The 25,280-nt window shown below is 40.8% G+C and overlaps 1 protein-coding gene across 3 annotated transcripts in view; it reads right to left on the bottom strand.

Moving 5' to 3' along the window:
• The window catches only part of LRCH1 (leucine rich repeats and calponin homology domain containing 1), a 213,350-nt gene continuing 188,070 nt past the window's right edge, over positions 1-25,280 (bottom strand). For 2 of the 3 annotated variants that reach the window (XM_061434584.1, XM_061434585.1), the window contains 3 exons: positions 23,815-23,952; positions 20,513-20,590; positions 8,019-9,918 (listed from right to left, as the gene is read on the bottom strand). In XM_061434584.1, the coding sequence (XP_061290568.1) occupies positions 9,712-9,918; positions 20,513-20,590; positions 23,815-23,952 (423 nt within the window). In that variant the 3' untranslated portion in view covers positions 8,019-9,711. Of the gene's footprint in view, positions 1,049-8,018; positions 9,919-20,512; positions 20,591-23,814; positions 23,953-25,280 lie in introns of those variants that run through there. The other variant, XM_061434586.1, reaches the window with a different exon arrangement.

Genomic DNA, 25,280 nt, shown 5'->3' with positions numbered 1-25,280 from the left:
TTCACATTTTTATATTCAAGTTTAATATGTCTTTTTTCCATCACAGCTATTTACAAATAACTTTGGGGTGCTCTCTCGATTTCAGTCAGTTCATTATATCAAGGGACAACAGGGCTGCTGGAATGTAGGAAGCTGGATGGAATGCAGAAATATAAATAAGACCAATGTTCCATAAACCAAAGTGTAAATAATGGCTCCCCAGAAAAGTTTTTGTCACAGAAGCACCTGTTTTTGCTTAAATTTTTTTTTGAGTCATATACATCAGAAAACATGACTATGGAGACCTAGAACTACCTGCACACCAAAGAGGATAGAAAATAACTCAATATTTATAATATTAAAATAAAGTGTTTAACCACAAAAAAGCAGTAATAAAATAGTTTCCTAGTTTACAATTTGCATCCAAAGGATGAATAACAACTCACTAATAAATAATATTTATATAAATATTTTGTATGTCGAAAATAGTTTTTTGTTTTTTTAAAGGCAATGGTCTCAAGAAACTTCTTGAAAAATTTGGTGGCGAAAAACCTGATTGAGTTTCATTCCCTCCACCCCCCTCCCCCACGAAATATACAATGTGTTTGGTTTTAATAAAAACAAATGCATCTTGCCGCAAAACGGTTGTGCTCGGTGTTTTGGTAATGGCAGTGGGTGAGCATGGAAGGGAGGAAGGAGGCTGCAGAAGGCATTGATGTGCTGCTCCGCTCTTCACAACCAGCTCCCTCATGGGCTTTAGGTAATTACTTGTCTCACCTTAATGTCGGAGTCAGTTACGAAAGGTAGGAAATCTTCTCTCATGTCCTTCCGTCAATTCAACTCGAGTTGGGGAACTGACGAGCAGGGAGTGGGAGGGTGGAGGGGACAGGCGCTGAGAGCAGAGTCCAGGGTCTCTGACTGGAAGAGCGTCTGAGCCGACCAGAGAGAGGAGTCGGTCTCATGTGAACAGAGCCTTCGCTACAGTCACATCTAGCAATGCTTGAACAGTAATGCCCACTTTGACCAGGCCTTTCTCTTCAAGAATGTGATGGGGTAGACACAGTTTTTCCTAAAAGGAAGAAGAACAAAGCATTGATTTTTAGATGACTGGAATCTAAGGATAAAACCTCGAGACACCACTGATAGGAGTTAAGTCGAGCTCTGTTGTCTGCCTATTTGATCACCTCAGACTGTGCTTTCTTCCTAGCTTTCAACCATTACAAAGACCTGTTCTGTGTTGGCAAAGAAAACAATGATTTTTTCCACAAGTGAGGGTTGCTCTAGAAAGACTTCCAGTCATCCTGAAATGTGCAAAAGATCTAAACATTAAAAAAAATCCTTGACACTAAATAACTGAGCTACATACAGTTGGAAACCACCCACCAGGAACATATTAGCTTATATTCTTACAAAGCAAAGTTGCAGACAGCCTCTCACACATTTTAAGAGAACTTGAATACTCATTTATACAGACCACACAAGGTTCTACTGACCATAAACCTTTACGAATCTTTTTTTAAACTGGCCATTAGTCTTGAGTTAGTTCATTTTATTTCCCATGATCTCTGGAATGGAGGCATCTTTTCTCAGTTTGCAAACAGCCTTATAAATAAGTAATTTTAACCACAGCCTTTAATAGCCTCCTTTTCAAGACTCTTTTATAAAACCGTCAAAGACACAAATGTCCTGCTACTTTCTCGCGCTGTATTTTTGCTCTTGGGAAATGTCCAGCACATACTATTCAAGAAAGATAATCAAGGCGACTCACTCCCTGTGTGTGGCACCCTGCATGCTCAACTGATGGTTTACAAAAGAGCAAAGACAAAGTAATTTTACACTTCTGTTGTCTGACCCTGGGCTAATACCATACAAGGGAATCTCCTTCCAGAGACTGTCTGCTTAAGAGGGAAATGACTCCACAGCAAACTCTCCCTCTCGTGTACCCGAAGATGGTGTGCTCTCCACAGTCCAGTAACCACTTTTTCCCCCAAACTGGAGTATCATTGCATTACAGTGTCGTGTTAGTTTCTGCTGTACAACAGAGAGAATCTGCTGTATGTCTGTGTATATAGCCCCTCCTCCCACCCTCTAGGTCACCACAGAGCACCAAGCTGAGCTCCTCATGCTATACGGCAGACTCTCACTCGCTGTTTTACACATGGTAGTGTTTACCAGTCAACCCTAATCTCCCAATTCATCCCACTCTTCCCTTCCACGCAGTGTTCTCATGTCCCTTCTCTGTGTCTATGTCTTTATTCCTGCCCTGCAATTAATAGGTTCATCTGTACCACTTTTCTGTATTTCACATATATGCATTAATATATGCATATTATTGTTTTTTTCCTTTCTCAGTGGCCACCGTTTTTAAGAAGAGTTGAGATGAAAGCTGCATTAAGCTCCAGGTGGTGGACGCAGTGTTTAACTTGAAGCCAACTGGGGTCACTGGTCAGAACTGCTTCCTTTCACGTGACTCTTGCTGGAGGAACCAGATCTTCCTGTTGCCTCAGTGCAGGAATCTCCATAAGTTATCCCAAGTACAGGCATTCTGCTCTTAAAAAGATCTTTAAAAGACACATGCAAGAACCTGTTCCACAACCTCGAAATGTCTGTAGATTCTAATCTCGCAGTCTTAGCATCCCCCATCCCTCCCACTTCCCCAACTTATAGACTTCAGAGTGTTTCAAACTCTGACTCCGGGCCTTAAGTAATGGCCATTTGTCAATATAAAACAGCTGATTCTTTTAAACACAGTTTGAACAGTTATTTCAAGTGGCTGCTGCTGCTGCTAAGGCACTTCAGTCGTGTCCAACTCTGTGTGACCCCATAGACAGCAGCCCACCAGGCTCCCCCAGCCCTGGGATTCTCCAGGCAAGAACACTGGAGTGGGGTGCCATTTCCTTCTCCAGTGCATGAAAGTGAAAAGTGAAAGGGAAGTAGCTCAGTCCCAACCCCATGGACTGCAGCCCACTAGGCTCCGTCCATGGGATTTTCCAGGCAAGAGTACTGGAGTAGGGTGCCATCGCCTTCTCCGTTTCAAGTGGCTGGTGTGTATCAAACAGGATTATCTTGTCATCAATGGTGTGTTCGGTGGAGAGGCAAGCTTATGCTGCTCGCCAACTTAGTAGCCAAATGTCAACTTGAAAAAGAATAGGAGGTTCCGTCCAAGTTATGAACTGGGCCCCAGGCCACAGGGGCTTCCTCCTTGTGCTACAGCCTGAGGTCAGTGTGTACCCAACACCTGTTTGCCATGGCTTGTGAATCTCATTTCATTGCTAAGACTAATACCACAGGGACAGGAATGTATTTTCCTCATTCTTATGGTTTCCACAGAATCCAAGTAGGAAATTATAAATGCCTACTAACTATGGTTAAGCTCCTGGTCCAAGGAATTCCTTGGGGAAAAAAAAGAAATCTTCACTTTATACCAGATGCCAAGAACAATTTGAGATGAATTGAAGTTCAAAAGAAAATCCCCAAACACCCCTTCCAATCAAATATAGGTATGTATTTAATATTTTCTCTGAAAAACAGATGGGGATGAATATGTGATATCAAAATTACAAAAGATAAAAACAATTGATCACCTGGAAGTGTAAAGCTCCTGTGTATCAAAAAACAAACACTCAATGTAAAGATAAACCACCACTCAATTTAAAGATAAACAACTAAAAAAATCAGCTGTATCAAATTACAAAGGGATTATATTGACACATAAGCTCAACAAATCATTGCAAAAAAAACACTAAGAAATCAATAGAGCTCTGAGGAAGGAACATGAATAGAAGTTTAAAAACGAGGGATTTGCCCAAGGCATTTTGAACAAGATATTTTGCATCTTGACCTCAGCGTTCACCTATGTGTAGCAGCAAACATTCTTGAATTCTACAATAGGTGGACAAAGCCTAACCTCTGTATGCAACATGGCTTTGACAGGGCTGTCCTGAGTCCTGCTTGAGCTGTATGTCTCCATCAGTGACTGCCCAGTCCCACCGATTAGTGATGGCTCCAGTGGTCTGCAGAGTTGAGTTTCCAAAATAGAAGTCATGCTTGGGCAGGGCTGGGGCTCCAGGGAAACAGGATGGCAAGATATGAGGCCTTGGCTGCCTGCTGACAGGACACTGGAGTTGTCACATACCAAGGGAGCTCAAAGTCCTCCCACAGAGTTCCAGATTCTCCCTTCCACCCTTGCAGCTGGTGACAAGGAGCAAACAGCATATATAAAAGCTACCCCTTGCATCCTTTCTGGCTTTCTCTTTGCATTTAGACTTCCTAAGAATCCCCGAGGTGTCCTCAGATTACATTATGGGGTTGGAGGTACCTAGGAAGACAAGCATCAGATCATAGAAACCTTATAAAAACAATCAGAAGTTGTAGTTATTCTAGTACAGGACTAGGAGGACATCTCTGATGGGAATTACAACCTGAGGTGCTGGTTGACAGGACGAGTCTGCCAGAAATACGGAGGCGCTTCAGGGGTGGCCAGAGGCCATTTCTGTCACGCGAGTCCTGTCATTGCATATCCCACAGGGAGGGAATCCCTATAGAAGTTGTGATGGGAAGGAACTGCTGTGAATTTACAGCTGGATGGGAAATGATTTTACCTCACCTGTGTAATAAACTTAGAGAGGTGAACATTTACACTGGGTTTAAATGCACAAAAAATCTCCTTGTTAGAGGAGATGAGTGATTTCCATTGAGAATGTAGTAGTAGACTGCTCTCCTTTGCTGTTTCTTTTTAAAGCACAGAGCAGAATCATAAAGTAGTATCCTGCATACAAAAACTCTGAAGAACTCGTCCTATCCTTTGCATTGTTTCTCCAATCATGAAACAATTATTCACTCTTATCCCTTCACCCATCCCTCTTCTGAGCCACAACAAGTAGGGCTGAAAAAGGCAGGCGAGCCATAAAGATTCAACTCCAACTCTGCAAGCCTTCTGGGGTACCTCCTATAGGTCTGGTCCCAATGCTATAGATTTACGTTGCTTTTTTCCTTTCTTCTTTTTGACAACTCTGAGACGTATTGGGTTTTTCTGTAACATCATATGGGAAAACCTGAATGAACTTTTTGGCCAATCCAATAAACAGAGTATTCTGTTTTAGAGAGGAGAAAATGGAGATGTAGAGAGCTTAACTTTGCTACAGTCACACAGTAGGTAAAGTAGGATTTGAACTTGTGTCTCATCTTACAGCAGCAGCCCCTTCCACGACATCATGTTGCTTCCTGCGAGGTCCTTGACTGAGAAATGAGTACGTTCCTTCTGTGTCCGGAAGACAGGAAACGGCCCCTGGCCCCTTGGAGTTCTCTCTAGGTAAGTCCCACCAAATTCAGCATCAGGTGGGCATGAGAGAACCCTCAACACAGGAAAGGTGTTAGCTCTGCTGGTTAGCTCACTTAGTTTCCTTTGTAGTGAGGGACAGATGTCTTGTTCTTGCAGAAAATGCCTCGTGGGAGCAGGCGGATCACTGTCCCTGCCTGACTCTCCTCTTTCTCTAGTTTCTTATGCTCCCCAAGAAGCACGCTGCCTCCTGCCAGGCCACCCATTAGACAAAATGAAGTCACCCAGGCAGCACATTTCATGTGGTTCAGTCTGTTGTCTAAAATGCAAAGTCCTGGCCCTAAACTGATTGAACCTTGAAACTGTCTGCATGGGAAAGAGAACTTCAGTTCCTGCTCTGCCACATGAGAACTCAGGGGCTGCTTCCTCCGATGCGAAATACAAATCATGTCAACCTCTTCTAGACCAGGAGAATTTGTCAAATCTTCATTTGGTTCTCTGTTTTCCAGCCCAGCTACTGTCTAGAATATTTGTTTTCTATACATATCTACCCCTTCTCTCACCCTTCTAAACCATACCCCCTTCACCTGGCTATTCCTACACATCGTTAAGGCTTCAGTGTAAACATCATGGTTCTAGAAAGGCTTCAAAGACCACACACTCTCATGAGGGTCAGTCCTGATTGTCCATGTGTTTCACATAGAGAATCTTGTAGCTGACCTATCACAGAAACTTATCCATTGAATTCCTCTTTAATTGTCCACTAAGTCAGCTATATAAGATCCAAAAACCTGTAAGCCAGTCCAGCCCGTGGTCTGTTTTTGTAAATAAAGTTTTATTGAGACACATTTATGAGTCATCTGTGGCAGCTTTCATACTATAGCAGCTGAGCCGGGGAGTCCTAAAGGTAGGTTTTAGCCCACAGAGCCTAAAATATTTACTGGCATTTTATAGAAAAAGTTTGCCAACTCCTAGTCTAGAATGTAAGTTTTTTTTTAAGACAAAATCACATGTCATGGTCACCCTTTTTATTGCCAAGGCGGGGTGCTGCACAAACAATCTTCATTCAATATTTGAAGAATGAATGAATGAACACAATCATAAACAAAATCCAGGGGAAAAGCCACAGAACTGGATCCTGATAGTCTTAAGGAAAAAAGCAAACATTCTATATACCTGATTATTTATTGAGAACTAATTTCAAAATCTGAAGCCGAATTTTAAAAGCCTAACCTCCTGGGACTTCCCTGGTAGTCAGTCCAGTGGTTAATATTTCACTTTTCAGTACAGGGAGTGTGCGTTTGATCCCTGGTAGTCAGTCCAGTGGTTAATATTTCACTTTTCAGTACAGGGAGTGTTGAGTTTGATCCCTGGTGGGGGACCTAAGATCCCACATGCCACGTGGCCCAAAAACCCAAACATAAAACAGAAATAGCATTGCACAAATTCAATACATGTTTTAAAAAACTTAAATCTCCTGAAATAAAATCCCATTAAAATACTTTTCACCTAATCCAGAACCATTTTCAAAATAATAAAATTTTAATTTACTGTCCATTACATTTACCCTGTAGGTAAAACATCCTTTTTCCTTATGATAGAGACCAGCATGGAATTTAGAGACATAACTCTAGCCACCGTACACTAAATTTAATTTCTTACTCACAAATAATTGGCCTTTATTTGTGAGTGCCTTTACTTATCTACTCCGTGATGAAAATCCCACTCAGTGGTCTTGTTTTTGAGTTCTGTGGGGCCTTTTCATCAGCACCGTTTTTAAGTGTTTCTCCCCAAGGGCAGTGAGCTACCTAGGAACCACAAATCCATAAGTAGAACGAACTAATAGAACTCAGTGTCACAGATTTCGGAAATCCCGACACTGAGTGGCAAGTTGCCACCAACTGAAGAACTGGAGAAAGAGAAGTTTCTATTTCAAATAGATCTTTCTATTTCAAAAAGAATGTGTAAATAAATACTTGATCATTTTTATCAGGTATTAGAAGGAAATAACTAAAAAAAAAAGTCTTTCTTGTGAAAGGAAGATTTAGTATGCATATATAAATCACAACTAAATCCCCAACCACCTCTCAGATATCAAGTGGGTTGACCAAGTATCCCTAGTTACATGGCAGTGGTAGGCACCATGCTAGCATGTGAGCTGGTGCGTGGATACCTGGGGGAGGAACCACGGGGAGGTTTAATAATATTCTGAATAGAAATGAACAGTAATGGGCAAGAGAGTTCATTCTAAGTTTTGCCTAAAGGGCTAAATTAATTGTGTTCTGCTTGTTACCAGGCTATTTGATGAAAAAAAATACCATCCAACAGATCCCCAGAGGAGCAGCACATTAGGGTACAGATGCATTAATGACACAAGAAATAAAAGTGGATCCAAAAAACTACTCCGGAAGCCAGAACTGAAATAGGAAGGCAGCCAAAGAATGATGTCAGGTCAGCGTTGAAAGTTAAATCTGTTCTCAAGGCATTGTGCTAGTTAGTTTTTATTGACAGCATTGTCTTTCAGATGGCCACCCAGTAAGTCATCTCTCTTCTTCCTCTGTGCCCCCATCCTAATTAAGAAGAAAAAAACCAAATAGCTATGACCATGGAAGGGAAGTCTCAATGCACTGCAGAGCTGGACATAAGTGCTGAGTGTAATTCTGGGGGTGCACAAATTAATGTATTGATGGGCTGATAAAAACTTGGATTTATCACCCAAAATGTATTTATTAACAACTTATGGCTCATGGTGCTCGTTAGACATTGTACAAAGGGATTTTATTGTGTTACAAGTTAATGAGTACAAGACAGCACCCAAGGCAATTCAGTACATCTGCAGGTTACTTATTACACAACTTATGTGAATTAGACAACTCCACACACCCTGTATTTCACCAATCAACACAAAATCAGGAGGGAAAGGCTCAGTTAACTCAAGATATTACCATGTAAAGACTGTCTCCTGTTAGAAAATCTGATCTGATTTACCAACAAAGCATCTTTATAAAATATATTCTTCTAACTATGTAAGTTTTCCACATTCTCAAGTTCCCCTAGATTCATGGAAATGTTCAGAAAAATAAAATTATCTTCTTAGTAGCCATCTATAAATACTGCTTCCATCTGAGTAAATCAGAAATTTATCTTGAGGAAGTGAACTCCATTCTCCCCCTCCACCCAACCTAAGAAAAGATATTTGGCAGCCGGATGTAAATCGAACTGGGGAGTCTGTCTTCACCTTGGAGTAGGGCCTTCTCGTATTATAAAATGACATCCCAAACCACGAATATCTTGGTCTAGATAGGATCACAATGTCCTTTTCTTTAATTATAAACTGATAACATTCTTCTGAAAGCAGATATAATAATTAACATATAATCCTTTAAGTTTATTAAATATAGAAGTAGCTTGCTAATGTCACTGGAAATCAAAGGTTAAATGGAAATTTCAAGTCACTGGAGAAACTACATTCTTCTAAAATAAAAGCAATCTCATTGGCTCCTACCATAGTAACCCAAGCCCCAGGACCAAGAATGTTCCATGACTCATGGCTTTATTTGGAAATAAATACTGTCAAATCCATCACATTCTAGACTTGAAGTTACGATGTGATGTAACGAAAAAAAAAAAGCAAAATGACCCATTATATTATTTAAAAATAGAAATCCCTTCTGGAAAATCCTTTCTAAGAGCCTCAGAGTAGACCAAACAAGGAAATAAGAAGTAAAAATATACAGAAAGAGTGGTGTGCAGTGGATCCTCCAGGGGGCGCTCTGACAGTGTGAGCCCCCTTCTCCCCATTGACCCTTCAGCACAGCTCTCATGCAGCAGGGCAGAGGGTCACCTGCCCTGATGCCCTTCACAGCTCCCGCTGCAGGAAGCAGGGAGGAAGCCAAATGGACAGCCAGCAAAGCAGTCATTTTCCAGATGGTAATTTTCAACTTGGTCAACAGTGGTTATTATTAAAGACCAAATTGGACCCCAAATGCTTGCTTTCTGTCTTCTTGGCAAGGTGGCCCCTCTACAGTTCAACTGCCCAATCCTGAATTAGGATTCAACTTCAATACTGACCCAATAGAAAGATTTTCATACGCTAAATCCCCTTTGCTCCTGTTCTGGAAACTTCTGCTCTACCCAGGGCAGCAAAGCTCACTGGGAGAGAGAAGAGGCCCTGCATAGCTGGCACTGCTGCTGGCACTACGTGGACGAGGAAACGAGGTGTGCGTACACCCAGTCCTCACTGTTCCTCAGCAAGTGAAATTATTTAATGGGAACTGCAATCTATAAAGTTTGTGCTTCTGGAAAATCTGATGTATAAACGTTCAGCTTCAAAACTTGAGAGATTACTGAAGAGATGACAGGGATGGAAGTTTGCAAGGCAAAGGCTCAGAGGGAGGAAGGACCCTGTCACAGAGCAGGGGACAGACCAGAGCGTAAGGATGCACATGCAGGCGTTACGGAGGCAGAGCATTCCAGCGGTAAGTGATATAGATCAGCACTATAAAGAGAATATGGACAAGACAGAAGCTTATAAGGTCCCTGGAGCGGAGGGCAGAAGTTGATTGTGGGGGTTTCTCCCCAAGTGCCAGCAGAGTGTCAACAGTCTTTCGAATGTGACGAAAATCCAACTGCAGGATGTCATACGGAGAGCAGAGGTCAGCCTATTCCGGGGGCAGCCATCAGGACAGAAAGAGACAGTGCATACAATTAAAAATACACAGAACAATGGCTGGAAAGAAGAACACATTTTTACTTACTAGCAAATGGCAAGAGTAACCCCTTATTTCAAGCAGGTAAAAACCGTTTCACCAAAGTTTTTTTTTTTTTTTAATTAATTACAAAATAAAAGCAGCATTCCCAAGGACTTCTATGCAAATAGGACAAAGAAATTCTTTACCCCCAATCTTGCTAGTGAGGAAGAGAATGTTCTGTAATTTATATGTCATTCTGGTATTCAAAGAGTTTTAATATTCAAGTGTTCTCATGTGTCAACAATGGCATTAAAATAAGAGCTTTTCACCTGGGACACATTTAGGTCTTCACCTTACTAAAGGGAAAAATATAAACTTTAAAATTTAAGCCATTATCCTGGTCTATGAAGACTGAATATAAAGTATTTCTCTCTGAAAGGTAATGAATGCACCTAATTTGTTTTTCTTTTAGAATTTTGATAAACTCTGGGCATTGCTAGGTCTAATTATATCCCTACATGTGCCCCAAAAGTACATTAAATTTCACATTTTTGCTACTGACATAAACCAAAGTCTAGCAGAGCTTCTTAGATCTGCAGTTAAATAATAGTACATTCCTGCATAGCATTATTATGTAGATTTCTTCACCTCTCAACAGGTATGGTTTGGGCATGGACCTTCAGGTTTTGTCTACGTGAGAGTCACCATGCAAGGAGGCAGAACTCTTCCTTTCTCAACTAAACGCAAAAATTAGGTGCTGAGTCTTGAGTTGACCTCTGGATGCCTAATGCTCTCAAGAAAAAAATGGTTTTCTGATACCCTGAATTCCCGACCACAGTTTAAACTTAAAAATTATAATTGATATGTCAGTATAAAACCAAAGTTCTGGTTTTGTTTCCAAATTGAAAAAGAAAATATTTGAAAATATTTGTAATATCTTTCATAAATGCAGCTTTATGTCCAAATTAGGCAAAGCATTTAAATATATATATAATATATATTTTATGATATACTTTGCAACAACATTGCCCTCTGTTTTAGCATCACTGCTAAGCAGAGGCAAATCACAGAGCAACTGAAAGATGATTCTAAAAGACTATGTCTTTCTCATATATTCTGAAGTTAGCTTGATGCCCCCTGGTAAGGAGGCAAACTCAGTGTAAATGGGTTCAATAAGATTATAAACCTCCCAATCTTAATTTATGAAGGTAGAGATACTCTTAACAAAAGACATTTAAGGGAATTAACAAATCATGTTATATCTATTCAGATCATGCATCTTTTCTCAGTGCATTAGGAGGAATCAAGTGAACACTGCTATTTTCTCAAGAATTAAAACAGCTACTGTGTGTGTGTTACTTGCTCAGTCATGTCTGACTCTTTGCAACCCCATGGACTGTAGCTCGCCAGGCTCCTTTGTCCACGGGATTCTCCAGGCAAGAACACTGGAGTGGGTTGCCATTCCCTACTCCAGGGGATCTTCCTGACCCAGGGATTGAACCCAGGTCTCCCGCAGTGCAGGCAGATTCTTTACCATCTGAACCACCAGGCTACTAATAGAATGTATTTCACTAGGACAGTGATGGACTCAAGAATTAACAGATGGGGAAACATCTAGGAGAAGTAGCTTCCTATTGCAATAACAATTTTCTATTGCAACATTGTGCTTAATCAGTGAACTCTGAACAAAATGAACATAAGACAGAAGGCATATGCACACTGAAATGTGATTGTCACAAAAGGGGTATTTCCATGGGTAAAAGCAGTATATATCTCCAGTGTGTATTTCAATACATTTCCCAGAACCCTATGGAAAATGTCTGGTCTGCTTTCCTGCAACTCCATCAAAGAACTCAGATTGTCTATGGTTTCCAGTGTATTTATCCAACAGTACACTTCTCACATGGGTAGGCAACACAGACCATTCTTCTCATTCTGGAAATAATTTTCATGATGCCACAGATTCTGGGTTTTATTTAGATTACGGTGGGTAGAACTGTTTTTAGCCAGTCCATGACAGGTGGTTTAAATTAAATCACAATCTCTGAAGAAAAAGGCATGGGTCTAAGATTGGCTGACAGGCAAAATCATAATGGGTGGAGCATTACTCCAGAGGGTGGGCGCCTCTGCTTCCACCCAAGTTACACAGCTCACAGCCATCAAATCAGCCCCTCAAGGATGCCATGACGGGAACCAGGGCTGAAATTGCCAAGAGAACCTGGGGGTTTTCTGATCCTTGTGCTTCCCCAATTTCAGTCTTAATAAGAAGGACTTACAGATTATGCTTTATTTTTTCTTATAATTAAAATCAGAAAACACTACAAGAGAAGGAAATTTTAAAAGGCCAAACTTCACCATGTATTTACAGAGCACTAGTAATTATTGCAAGGTGTTTGAAAAACATAGTTAATATACTTAAGAGTCCCCAGAGGCAAGTGCAAATTCTAATTTCCGTTATAGTGAACAGAAATCACCATTACTAGAGGTTAACTGGTTCTGATACAAGGCAACATGTGTGTGGCTAAAATTACTATTAAAGATTAACTCAGGTTCCCCCAAATACTACAGATACAAATAGATATATAGATGGATCTGGCAAAAGGTTTAATTTACAGGCATTCTGAGTGTAATAGACTAAATTCTAAGAAATTTAGAATATACTGTTTATTTACATTTAATTTTAAAGGCAGTATACTTATTAATACAAAGTATTTTTAGCACAGGAACGCTGATGGTTATTCTGAAATTTTAAAGTCTTAATTGACAAGGTATTATTTGGCAGAGTGAATTAGGAAAAGGTTTCCAGAGTTTTCCCCCAGATATGATAACTAATCACCAATTTTATGCACTTAGAGAGTAACTCTAATATTGGTATGATAATTTATCTGGAAATGTAATTTTAAGCTTTTGGAATAAAATATTTATTTTCAACCATGTATATCTGAAAGGCTGTCAGAGCACCGACTAGACTTTGTTCTGCCACCAGGAGACACCCAGTGGGAGAGGATTCTTACTTGAACGGTGATAAACACCTACTAACTATTAAGGGATGACTGGTTTTCCAAGCTAGAGATTAGCTCTATTTAATAAATTATGAATTTAAAAACTGATTTTAATATAATCAGGTGTATAATCAGGGACCTGGACCTCTGGTTATCCAACCTCAGAGATAATCAATGTAAATAGAAACATAAATCTTGTAATAATCTCACCACCCCTTAAAAGTGTTTATTAGTTAGGATTTAAATTGACACTAAAGTCATTGATTTGGGGAAGAAAAGAGGCATTGGGCTCAAAGAGGCAAAGGAACTCATAACCTCCGATTTTAAGATTAAAACAAACAAAAAAGGTAGCTTCAATATATAAAATGTGTTTCAATTAAAAATTTCTGATCCGTTTTATATGTATAGTGTCCTAAACCCTCAAAAATGGGTGTAAAGTAGGAAAGGTTTTACAATTATTTTCAAAAATAATACCTCATATAAAAGAAAAAAAATACAAATATGAAAGGTACTGACAAGAAGATTCAATCATAATTCCATTTGTATCAACACAGTCATCGTTAGCTTCTCAGTGCATTTTAGGATTTTATTTTTAACTCATCTGGCTGATGCAGAGGATGGACACCAAGTGACTTGCCTTGTGGACATGGAATGAAAACATTCCCCTCCCACAGGCCAGCAAGGACCCTCTCTGCCTGCCTGGGCAGCACAGAGGCCCTGTACAGTACATGGAGTTGCTGCCCTAATCCTCTTGCCTGTTTTCTCCCTGGAGTTAGTAATGAATAGGAAGGGCTAGGCAGTTAGAAAACGAGGTGCATTTAATTCCAAGTTCCTTCTTCCTCTAAAGAGAACCAGGTCTGTTAAATGAAGGACCTTGGTCCACAAAGAGGTTGGAGGCCAAGGTTTCTCATTTAAATTGGAGAGACAGAGAACAAGGTGTCCATTCTCAACAGGACCAAGGGTTCCCTCCTCAGACAGAAACCTGGGTAACTCCTCTCAGAAGAAGACCAGGGCAATCCCCTCGGAAAATTTGGTGACTTCTCTCAAGAAAGACCAGGGAGTCTCACCTTGGACAGACACCTGACAGAGACCTGTTCTTTCCCAGGAGAGAACAGGGTGTCTCCCCTCAGACTGAGACTTGAGCTATTTCTCTCGGAAAAAGAACAGGGCATCTCCTTTCAGTCAGAGATCTGAGTGTCTTGACCCAGAGAAAGAGTGAGTCTTCTTTGCTCAGAAACGTGAGTGACTTCTCTCAGAAAAAGACCAGGGCTTCGCCCCCCAAACAGAATCCTGAGCAACTTCTCCCAGAGAAAGACCAGGGTGTCTCCACTCTGTCAGAGACCCAAGCACTCCTTCAATTAAAAAAAAAAAAAAACAAAACAGGACATCTCCACTCAGAGACACCTGAGAGACTTCTCTCAGAGAAAGACCAGGGCATCTCCCCTCATACAGTGAGTTGGGCGACTTCTCCTAGGAATGGCCAGGGCTTTTCCCCTTGTCAGAGACCCAAGCAGCTTGTCCCAGAGAAAGACCAGGATGTCTCCCCTCAGTCAGAGACCTGAGAGACTTCTCTTGGAGAAAGACCAGGGCATCTCCCCTCAGACAGTGAGTTGGGCGACCTCTCCCAGGTATGACCAGAGTTTTTCCAATTGTCAGAGACCCAAGCAGTTTCTCCCAGAGAAAGCCCACCAGGGTGTCTCCCCTCAGTCAGAGATCTGGGAGACTTCTCCCAGAGAAAAACTAGGGCATCTCACCTCAGTCAGAGACCTGAGGGACTTCTCCCAGGGAAAGACCAGGGTGTCTCCCCTCAGAGACCTGAGGGACTCTTTCCAGGAAAAAAAAAGCAGGGCATCTCCCTTCATGAAGAGATCTGGGTGACTTCTCTCAGAGAAAAACCAGGGCATCTCCCCTGGACAGAGAGTTGGGTGACTTCTCCCAGGAATGACCAGGGAGCCTCCCCTCAGAGACCTAAGCAACTTCTCCCAGAGAAAAACCAGGATGTCTCCACTCAGAGAGACGCCTGAGTGACTCCTCCCAGGAATCACCAGGGTTTGTCCTAAGGGATTTCTCCCAGAGAAAGACCAGGGCAGTTCCCCTCAGAAACCCAAGCACTCCTTCCATAAAAAAAGCCAGGGTGACTCCACTCACAGAGACACCTGAGCAACTTCTCCCGGAGAAAGACCAGGGCTTCTCCCCTCAGAGACCTGAGTGGCTTTTCCCAGAGAAAGACCAAGGCTTCTCCCCTCAGTCTGAGACCTGAGCGACTTCTCCCAGGAAAGACCAGAGCTTCTCTGTTTAATCAGAGACCTAAGTGACTCCTTTCAGAGAAAAAACCAGGGCATCTCCCCTCAGACAGAGAGCTGGGCAACTTCTCCCAGAGAAAGACCAGACTGTCCTCCTCAGAGAGAGACCCACGTGATTTCTACCAGAGAAAGACCAGGACGCTTCTCCCCTCAGACAGAGACCTAAGTGACTTCTCTCAGAGAAAAACCAGTGTGACTCCCCTCAGACAATGAGTTGGGAGACTTCTCCTAGAGAAAGACCAGGGTGTCTCCCCTCAGAGAGAGACCTAAGTGACTTCTCTCAGAGAAATACCAGGACATCTCTCCTCATAGGGAGACCTGGGCAATTTCTCCCAGAGAAAAACCAGGGTGTCTCCCCTCAGACAGAGACCTGAGCAACTTCTTTAGGAAAGACTAGGGCGCCTCTCCTCAGAGACCTGAGTGACTTCTCCCAGAGAAAGACCTGGCACCTCCCCTCAGAGACCTGAGTGACATTTCCCACAGAAAATCCACACCATCTCCTCTCAGTCAGAGTCCTAGGCAACATCCTCCAGAGAAAAGACCAAGGCATCTCCCCACAGAGACCTGGGTAGCTTTTCCCAGAGAAAGGCCAGGGTGTCTCCCCCTCAGACTTCTCCCAGGAAAGACCAGAGCATCTCCCCTTATTCAGAGACTTAAGTGACCTTTCTCAGAGAAAGACCACAGTTTCTCTCTCAGACACAGACATGGGTGCTTCCCAGCAGGCTGAGAGACTAGGGCAATATCTTTCAGAAAAAGACAAGGCTGTTTCCCTCAGACAGAGACCACGGGATCTCTCTCCAGATAAATATTTCAGTGTCTCCCTCTCCACAGCCCCCACCCCCCAAAAAAATCAAGGTGAAACATTCCCTGGTAAGAAAAAAAATATTTTCTAGTATTTTTGAAGCTTCACAAATGAGAGATTTCTCTTGACCTGAGACTAGTAGGAGTCCTAAAACAGCCCTAAGTTTGGATAAACTTGAGAACCCTCCAGTAGCCAACTGTGAATTCTCCACATCAAGGTCAGAGACCAGGAATGACCAAGATGACTCAGAAAAGGCAAAGAAAGCCTCAATATGTTCACAAAATGCCTCATGACCCGGAGGCTTAATTGAAGTCAGATTTTTGGTGATTGAAACTATATTCTGAAGAACTTGGAAGCCCACCAAGGGTATGCCTGTGTTCAAGATCAAGTTAACACTTGCACCAGAGGTCAGAGACAGCACACAGTCTGACTGGCATCAACATTACTGGTGTCTTTGGGACGGAGCCAGCAAAATCTCCCAATTCCCAGATTTCCATGAGGTAATTTTCCTGCAGCTGAGCAGCTGATGGTGGAAAGCAACTGGAACAATTCTGAAATCATGTGGCTGCAGAGCATCCATGGATTATTGGCTAAAAGAAACCTTAAGGGTTCAGTGATTTTCAAACTATAATTAGCAATAGAACACTTGTCCCCCAAAGGAAGTCTTAACTGGAAAGTCAGTATATGCCACAGGCAAGGGAGAAACTGCTGTAGCTGAAGCAAGGCGGCAGTTACGATCTGTAACCTCCCCATGTGGCTTTCCTCGCCTCCTGGGTGGGGCCTTGGAAAGATCCCGGGCTCTGGAGAATGTGGCTTAATCTATCGCTTAAGTCCAACACCTGCAGTCTGCAGAGCAGGGGAACTCCATCAAAGAGACCCTCCATGTATGCCAGAAAGAAGGCAGGCGCTTGATGCTTTTGAAGCCGACAGACCTGGGTTCAAAAGCCAGCTCTGCTGCCTCCCAGCTGCAAATGTGAGGTTAGGAAATTGTGTAACCTCTCTGGACCTCATTTTCTTCATTGTATGGTAATAAAATACTTCTAATCCTCAACAGTGAGCATTCAAGAAGAGGAGGCAGGTGTAAGAAGTTCTCAGCGAATGGCTTTAATGGCTCTAGGCTGCCACAGGCTCGCCTCCGGGCACATAACCAGTTAACGACACAGGTGCGGCTAATTTATCCTAAACCCCTCGTGTCCCTCACTCTGCTCACAGATCCTCTGCACTCACCCTCACGCCCTGCCTTCCAGGTGCTGTCCCTTTAGTTGGGGAATTGGCCCCAAACAAAAGAAAACAAAATCAAAAACAAAAACCTAAGGCACAGGGAAGCAGGAAGAGAAGTGACCCAGGCTGAAATAACTACCTGAAGAAATATTAACTCTGCCACCAGGAAAGAAACTTGCCAGGGAGGGACATTTCCAATTTGTTTTTAAGGATCTTTCCTTGGCATTCTCATTAGCAAACCTCTACCTCATCCCAGAATCCCTCAGAGACGGCAAATATGCCAGGTGTAACCCTAATAGAATTTCTCCAGAACTCCAACACCAACTACTTTCTGTGATGTCAACTCCTATCATTGGCATCAATTGTGCCAAATCCTAACTGTGCCCTAGACTCGGAAACGCATAGGTCCAGCCTTATCCAAACGTCACAAATAACAGACGTCTAGAGTCACCGTACACATCTACTACATAGTCTAGCCTTCTGCAGAGATACTAGGCTCACGCTGTCTGCAATTCTGAAGGCAGCCAATTTGAAGAAGCCACATTTATAGGTAAGCCACTCCACTGAACACACAATAAAATGCTTCATGAACCTTGACCAACCCTGAGGCAGATACTTGGGACTGTGTCCCTGGAGACTTCGAAAGAAAATATAATAAACTATAACAAGTGGAACAGTTTAAAAATTGCTTTCTTCCCACTGTATTGCTTTATGTGCAATAGTTTTAACTTCTCAGCAACCACATTCCACCCAGATGAACCTAATAAAAGTGAATAAGCTGTCGACCCTGACTCTGGTTTGTAGTTTCAAACTGTAATTCTATTACAAAGGGCAACAAACTCGGGCTAGAGCACAGCTGTGGCTTTTCAGTCTCTTCAGGATGGTTTATCATTGCCAATTAGATATTTAGCTTAAAAAATACAGAATTCCCAATCTTGGTGACTTCTGGGTATGTTTATGTAGATAAGTTATGAATGGAGAAGAGAGGACAAGCTTGCACATTAGGAGGAATTCATTAAGCTACTGGGCAATCAGTGAATATTTTCTTACCCAAGTATTAAGTTTGAAACCAAAAAGAAAACGTAATGTTAAAGGTCCTCTGCTCTTAAGTACCAGCCTTTTAAAATACCTGATTGCCAGGGGAAATTTCTGCAACTAGATTCGGGATATAACTTCCTTTTCACTATAAATCATGAACTGCAGTGTGCCACATACACACTGCAATTCATCAACCATCTTAAATAGTGGAAGAAGGATCCTTGTCTAAGTGGGAAGGAGTCATTCCAACCCTCCCCCAACTTAGTATCATATTACTAGATGAAAACATTTCCTTATTTCCAATAATTTATTCCTCATTCATTCCAAGAGATGAAAACATGTTCCTTTATGTGTACAGAAGATCTGCCAATTACCCTCCAATTGGCAATTCTGGTTTCCATCAGAATATTCCTCCCTCCCTTTAACATATCTTATTAAAGAAGTACAACTGCTAGCCAGCCAATAGACTTTTGCTAGTAGCAATGAACTTAATGTATTATTACTCCAGTTACAAGTAAAATGCTGTTCAATTATCCATCAGGATGGATATAGATAGATGTATACACAATCACATACACACATATACCATGTGAACTTGAAAATCATCTCAAATCTTAAAAAAATAATTTCAAAAATAGCTTTAATGATGCATTTCTTACTAAGCATAGTTAAGTGAAATACTGGCAAAAAAAGACGATTTACTCCTTGCAGTTCAATCATCTCAGGAATTATCAGTTGCCTGTTAGTGCTAGCGGCATAATTCAGAAATTATGATAAAATTTTCTCTGCATTTTGATGCTAATTTAATTTCCTTTTCCTCACTTTAAAAGGAAACCATAATTATCAACCTTTACTCACAATAAATAGTTAAGGGCATTCCCATTTCATTTTGTATCACTGTAAGCCAAGAAAACGCTGATGAGTTTTAAAATATCACAGGGAATTAGGTGATAACTCATCAGTGCTTTTGAGTACAGACACGAATAATTTACAGTCTGAAACTTGGTATGATAATTTTGATTCACACATGGGAAATCTTATTAACCCATGATGGAATCAAATGATTAAAAGAGGTACATGTATGAGAATTTCACAAACATTTGTAGCCAGGAATGTATGTGCAAGAGTAAAATATACACATACAATATAGACACACAGATTAACACTGCTGAAAGACATCTAGATAGATCATAAAGGCATTTAGTACATTATATAAAGATCATACTCTTTTACAAAATGAATTTGCAAGGTTCTTTTAATTGATACAGTTTTGATTTAAGGATGCTTTAAAATTTTTCCCTTTTTCCTCACATAAGATTAGAAGCCCACTGCTAACCCTCACCTTCAAACCTCACCAAGTTGAAAAATAGGAAGGAATAAAGGGAGGAAAAGGGAAAAACCCCTAATTCCAATAACTAACTGTTATCTCTGAGTAGAATTACATGAAAATATAATTCCTTCACATGCTCAAAAATGTTCTAGCATTTGTAATTACTTTATCCTGGAACATTTAAGAAATGTAATTTCTGTCCATTTCTGTTTATTACAATGATGAAAAGTCTGTCAAATTACACCCAAATTGAGTGGACTGGCTTTTATCTCCCTAAGAAATCATTTTATGCTACTTTAGTGGACTAAAGGGGAAAACATAAATGCAACAGTTAACAAACTATAAAATAATATACAAACACTTCTATTATTAATGGTAATGATTAATGATAACAATAATTATAATATTTTCAATTAATGCTGATTATTTTGATCTACATACCCCAAAACCACAGGGTGTGAAAAGTCAACTACAGATCTGCTCTGCTTAAGAACTCTGGATAAGGAAAAACATCATCTCCAAAATTCTACCCTATGTAACCCCACAGAAGGCTCCCTGAAGCTTCAGCAATTGCTGCTCTCTGAGTGGAGAATCATGCTAATCATTTTTTAAGTTTGGAATTTCTCATTTATTTCAAAACCTTAATGTTCCCCTTTTCCTCAGAATTGACCATACCATTTTAAGCCATTTTTATTTCACTGCAATAGAGTAATTTCAACTAAAATTTTATAACTTATTCGTATCATTCCTCAAGAAAGACTGACACAAAAAAGGAGGGACAAAGGAGTATTCCTATTCAGTGGGTTCAAACATACATTAAATAAAACCGTTACTAAAACATAGTGATTGGAACTAAGTTTGATGTTACCTCTGGTACTCCTAATTTTCGGCAGGCTTCCAAAAAGTTTTCCACGTTTCTTCTGCATTTGGCCATGCTAAGTTTAGGCTATAAATGCAACATTCAAAAATAATTAGTTATTAAGAGGAATAATTGAAATAACAGGTTAAATTTTGAGCTTTCTAAATGCCACAAGTAATACGTGTTTATTGGAGAAAAATAATACATAAACAAATAGAAGACAATAAAAAAATTATCCAGGAACAATCCACCTGAACAGCTGTTAATATATGGATTATATTTTTCTAGACACTGTGTAGGTACATGTGTGATATAACAGGTGTGTACACACACAGATATGTGTTTATATGTAGACTTTCTGCATATTTGCATACATGTACAAAATTTCTGCACATGTATGTGAATGTATACATGTGGATACACACACACACACGCTATTTTTATAAGATCATACTGCTGTGTAACCTGCTTTAGTTTACTTAAAAGCACACCATGCTGCTGCTGCTAAGTCGCTTCAGTCGTGTCCAATTCTATGCGACCCCACAGACAGCAGCCCACCAGGCTCCGCCATCCCTGGGATTCTCCAGGCAAGAACAGGAGTGGGTTGCCATTTCCTTCTCCAATGCATGAAAGTGAAGAGTGAAAGTGAAGTCGCTTAGTCGTGCCCGACTCTTCTCGACCCCATGGACTGCAGCCCACCAGGCTCCTCCGTCCATGAGATTTTCCAGTCAGGAGTGCTGGAGTGGGGTGCCACTGCCTTCTCCAAAAGCACACCATAAACATCACCTTTTCCCATGAGCAAATATATTTCTATATTAAGGGTTGATTCACCAGGCTAATGACTATCTTTCTCCTCAAAGCAATGGGTTTTATTAGAAGGCTGCTGATGCCTCAAGGTGAAGAAATTTAGAGGCACGGTGGGGAGCAGCCTTCTAGGTTAGAAAGAGCAGCTTGTGCAAACACGGGAGTGGAGAGTGAAGGCACAGAAGAAGCAGACCAGGTTCTACGGCTACAGCACAGCTAGGTCTGGTCAGTGGGGGCTCAAGATGCTCAGTGAAGAATTTCTAAGAAGTGGACTAAATTCAGAAACATTTCTAAAAAGGAAAACTAAAGAATCCTCCAGCAATGCAGGAGACCTGGGTTTGATCCCTGGGTTGGGAAGATCCCCTGAAGCAGGGCATGGCTACCCACTCCAGTATTCTTGCCTGGAGAATCCCCATGGACAGAGGAGCCTGGGGGTCTACAGTCCATGGAGTTGCAAATTGCAGAGAGTCAGACACGACTGAGCGACTAAGCACAAAACATTTTACAGTTGTTAAAATACATGGTTATGAGGAACTTTAATGACTCAGGGAGATACTTAGGTTTCCATAAATTTTAAAAACTATTAAACAGTATATATGTGAAGCTCACAATTCAAAACAACTTCTATGTTGGAGGAAAGCCAAGACATAAACAGTGGTTGTCTTTAGGGAGTGGGATAAGACATTATTTATCTTCCTCCTGCATTTCTCCATTATCTCTTTTTTTCTAATCAGGCATTATTTCACATGACATTTTCAATTGAAATTTTTTTATTTGAAAAAAAAAAAAAGTGAAAACCAAAGAATGTAGCATTTTTGTTCCCTGAAGAACTGACAAAATATATAAATGTGTATAGATACATGATTCATAGTGTCTCTTATACCTTATAAAACAATTATTGTATATTTAAATTGGGAGCTGAAGAATGATAGTTTCTTTCTTATAATTTGAGGAAAATTACTGAATGAGAATTTGGTACACAGTTCAAACTTTATAGCTGTCTGGACTTGAAAACTTTTGCATATTAGATTACAGGACAGAATTTACTGTCCAAACTAAGGCAGATAAAGCAGATTTAAGTCATAAGACAAATTGGTCTGTTTTTCCCCTGTGTTTTCTGAAGCCAAAATGTGGTCAGTCTTTGGGAAGCAAAAATTATGTTTAACTGCATAGAAAGAAAACTGAGAGGTGAAACGGGATCATCAGCTTATTTTTCCTACTGCGAAGAGAAAAGAAAGTAAAATAAATAGTACCACTGAGACACCTTCCTTGAGGCGTCAGGAGTGGCAGCCTCACATGAGGCTTTCATTCCACACACTCCTTGTGTGACCTTTTATGAACACTGTGCCTTGAGGTTGGGAGCTCTGACTTTTGCAAATCTGCTCACAAACACTAGTGATCACAGTGGCTTGCATTCATTCCCGTGTTTATCATGTACGGGACCTCGTTTCATCCTCATGAGAGCAGCTCTGTGACAGAGAAGAGCCAATCAAGTTCAAGAGAGGTTAAATAACTTTCCCAAAGTTGTGTGGCTCATACCCATGTGGAATTGGAATCCCAACACTACAGTCTTAGCCCCTAAACTCTTCTGCTTCATCTAACAGCAATAGTGTGGATAGAAGTTCTTCTCTACTTGTCCAATGAACCCTGCGTGGGCTTCAAAGACAAGCTTATCTTTGATTCCTCTCTTCTTGATGGTAACATGCTCCATGAAGTACAGGGAAAAGATTTTAGTGCTGGCTTTATCTCCTCAACAGTGAGACAAGGATTTTTTTTCACTCACTCTTTCTGATCTTTTCCGTTTCCTTGGTATCTCCAACCAACCCTTGAGCACAGCTAGCAGTCAAGGAATTACTGAATTAATGACCAGCTAACCAACCTCTGGCCTGACAGGTTACTAATGATATTTTACTCAGAACCTACATCTTTTCAGAGTGATCCTAAAATCCTCAATAATTATAAAATAATAGATTCCATTAGAAGAGAACCTACCAACCAAAAAATGTTTTCCGAAAGGACTTCTCACTGCTTAAATAAATGCTTGTGAGGAATAAATCTCTGTCTCTACAGTCTTAAAGTTAGCGAGCAGAGCACTCATTTAACGTGATTTGCTTTATATTTGAAACTAGTTCATTGTCTCTCATTTACAGATTTACTTGAAATAGTTTCCCTTTTTATAGTAAAAATGTTGCTTCATTCGGAAATGCTATCCCTGGGATTCTCTAGCAGTCCACTAGTTAGGGCTCCACACTTCCACTGCAGGGAGCACAGGTTCAATCCCTGGTCAGGGAACTAAAAATCCTACACACCCTACAGCATGGCCAAAAAATCCCCAAAGACAAAACAGACACGCTATTCCTTTTCTGCTCTTTCAAGTTGTTTGGGGCCCAAAAGAGAGGATTTGAACAGGGTCCTGGTGATCCCCATCAGTGTCTTTAACCAGCAGTCCTGTTCCAAAGGAGTTTCTTTTATGTAAGAGTTAGTTTTCCTTAAATGGTGTTACTTACGACTGCCGGTGAGGGGACATGGATGCTTGCGACGGATCGCGGGCGGATGTGGTTGACCAAATGGCAGAGGACAACGCCATCCATGAGGGCGGCCCCCAGGTCTTCGTGCAGGCTGACCTTGAGTCTCATCTCGATGCTCTGAAAAGAGATCAAAAGGAAGTCAATTGCTCTCAGGCAACTGAGGGTAAAATACAGTTATGAGTATTTATGAACTGAGGTTTAAGTTTCACTATAAAGGATAAGAACACCTGGAAAACACTGACATGATTTAAACCTTTCAAAAGATATTAAATAAAAATCCCTCTGTAGAAAAATAAATTCAGTTATGCTAAAAATTTTTAATCAGTTGAATTTTTAAAATAATGGAATCACTTCTTGAGTTCAATATTGCCTCAGGCTTAGCAATTAAAATAGAAAACCAGAATAAGTTGACAAATAAAAGCCAAATCGGTGGTGACTGTTTTGCAATGTACAAAAATAGCAAATCAATATGCTGTACACATGAAACTAAAATCATACTGTAAGTCAACTATATTTTAACAAGAAGTAAATAAAATAAGTAAACATAAACAAAAATCAAATGAAAAACCCAAATCCAACCCAAACTTATTTCGGATAATGTATCTCACGTAGCCTGCAGAGGGCAGAAGAGAGATTAGGGGTGTTTTTCTCAGATTATGCTTTCATTGAAAAAGCAATTTTTCTCCCTTCTTAAAAAAATGCAATGTTTTATTTTGAGGACATTATGAATTCATATGCAGTTATAAGAAGTAATACAGAGAGATCTCAGGTACACTTTACCCTGTTTCCTTCTAAGGGAGCAACCTGCAAAAGCACCTACACAGCCGGGACACTGACATGGATAGAACATATCCCTCACTACAGGGATCCCTCGTGTTGCCCTTTTGCAGTCACACCCACTTCCTCCCACCCTCAAGAACCTCTTTGTCCCTGCTCTCTTCTCCTCCCCTTCCAGGACTCCCAGGACAAGAATGTAGATCATCTGTTACAGTAACTCCCAAAGGTCCCTGAGGCTCTGCTCACTTATTTTCAGTCTGTATTTTCTCTCTCTGCTGCCCAGACTAGGTAATCCCTGTTGTTCTCTCCTACAGTTCACTGATGCTTTGTGATGCTGTTGAGCCCATCCCCTGGGCTTCTCACTGCAGATAATGTATTTCCCAGTTCTAAATTTCCACTGGTCCTTCTTTATGTCTTCTGTTTCTTTGCTAAGATTATCTATTCCTTTGCTGAGGCATTCAATTTTTTCCCTTTGTTTCAGCCATGTTCATAACTACTTGTGGAAGAAACTTCACGGTGAGTGCCGTAAAATCTTTGTCAGATAATTCTAACATCTCTGCCGTAACAGTGCTGTCATCTACTGATTACCTTTTCACATTCATTTTGGTTCTTGGTACAATGAATGATTTTTTTTTTTTTTTCCTGGTTGAAAACTGGACATTTCTGGT

Source organism: Bos javanicus, chromosome 12 (assembly GCF_032452875.1).
Source record: "Bos javanicus breed banteng chromosome 12, ARS-OSU_banteng_1.0, whole genome shotgun sequence".
Classification (NCBI taxonomy): domain Eukaryota; kingdom Metazoa; phylum Chordata; class Mammalia; order Artiodactyla; family Bovidae; genus Bos; species Bos javanicus.
Note: the sequence above shows the minus strand (reverse complement) of the source record. Positions and strands in the feature narration are given on the sequence as shown.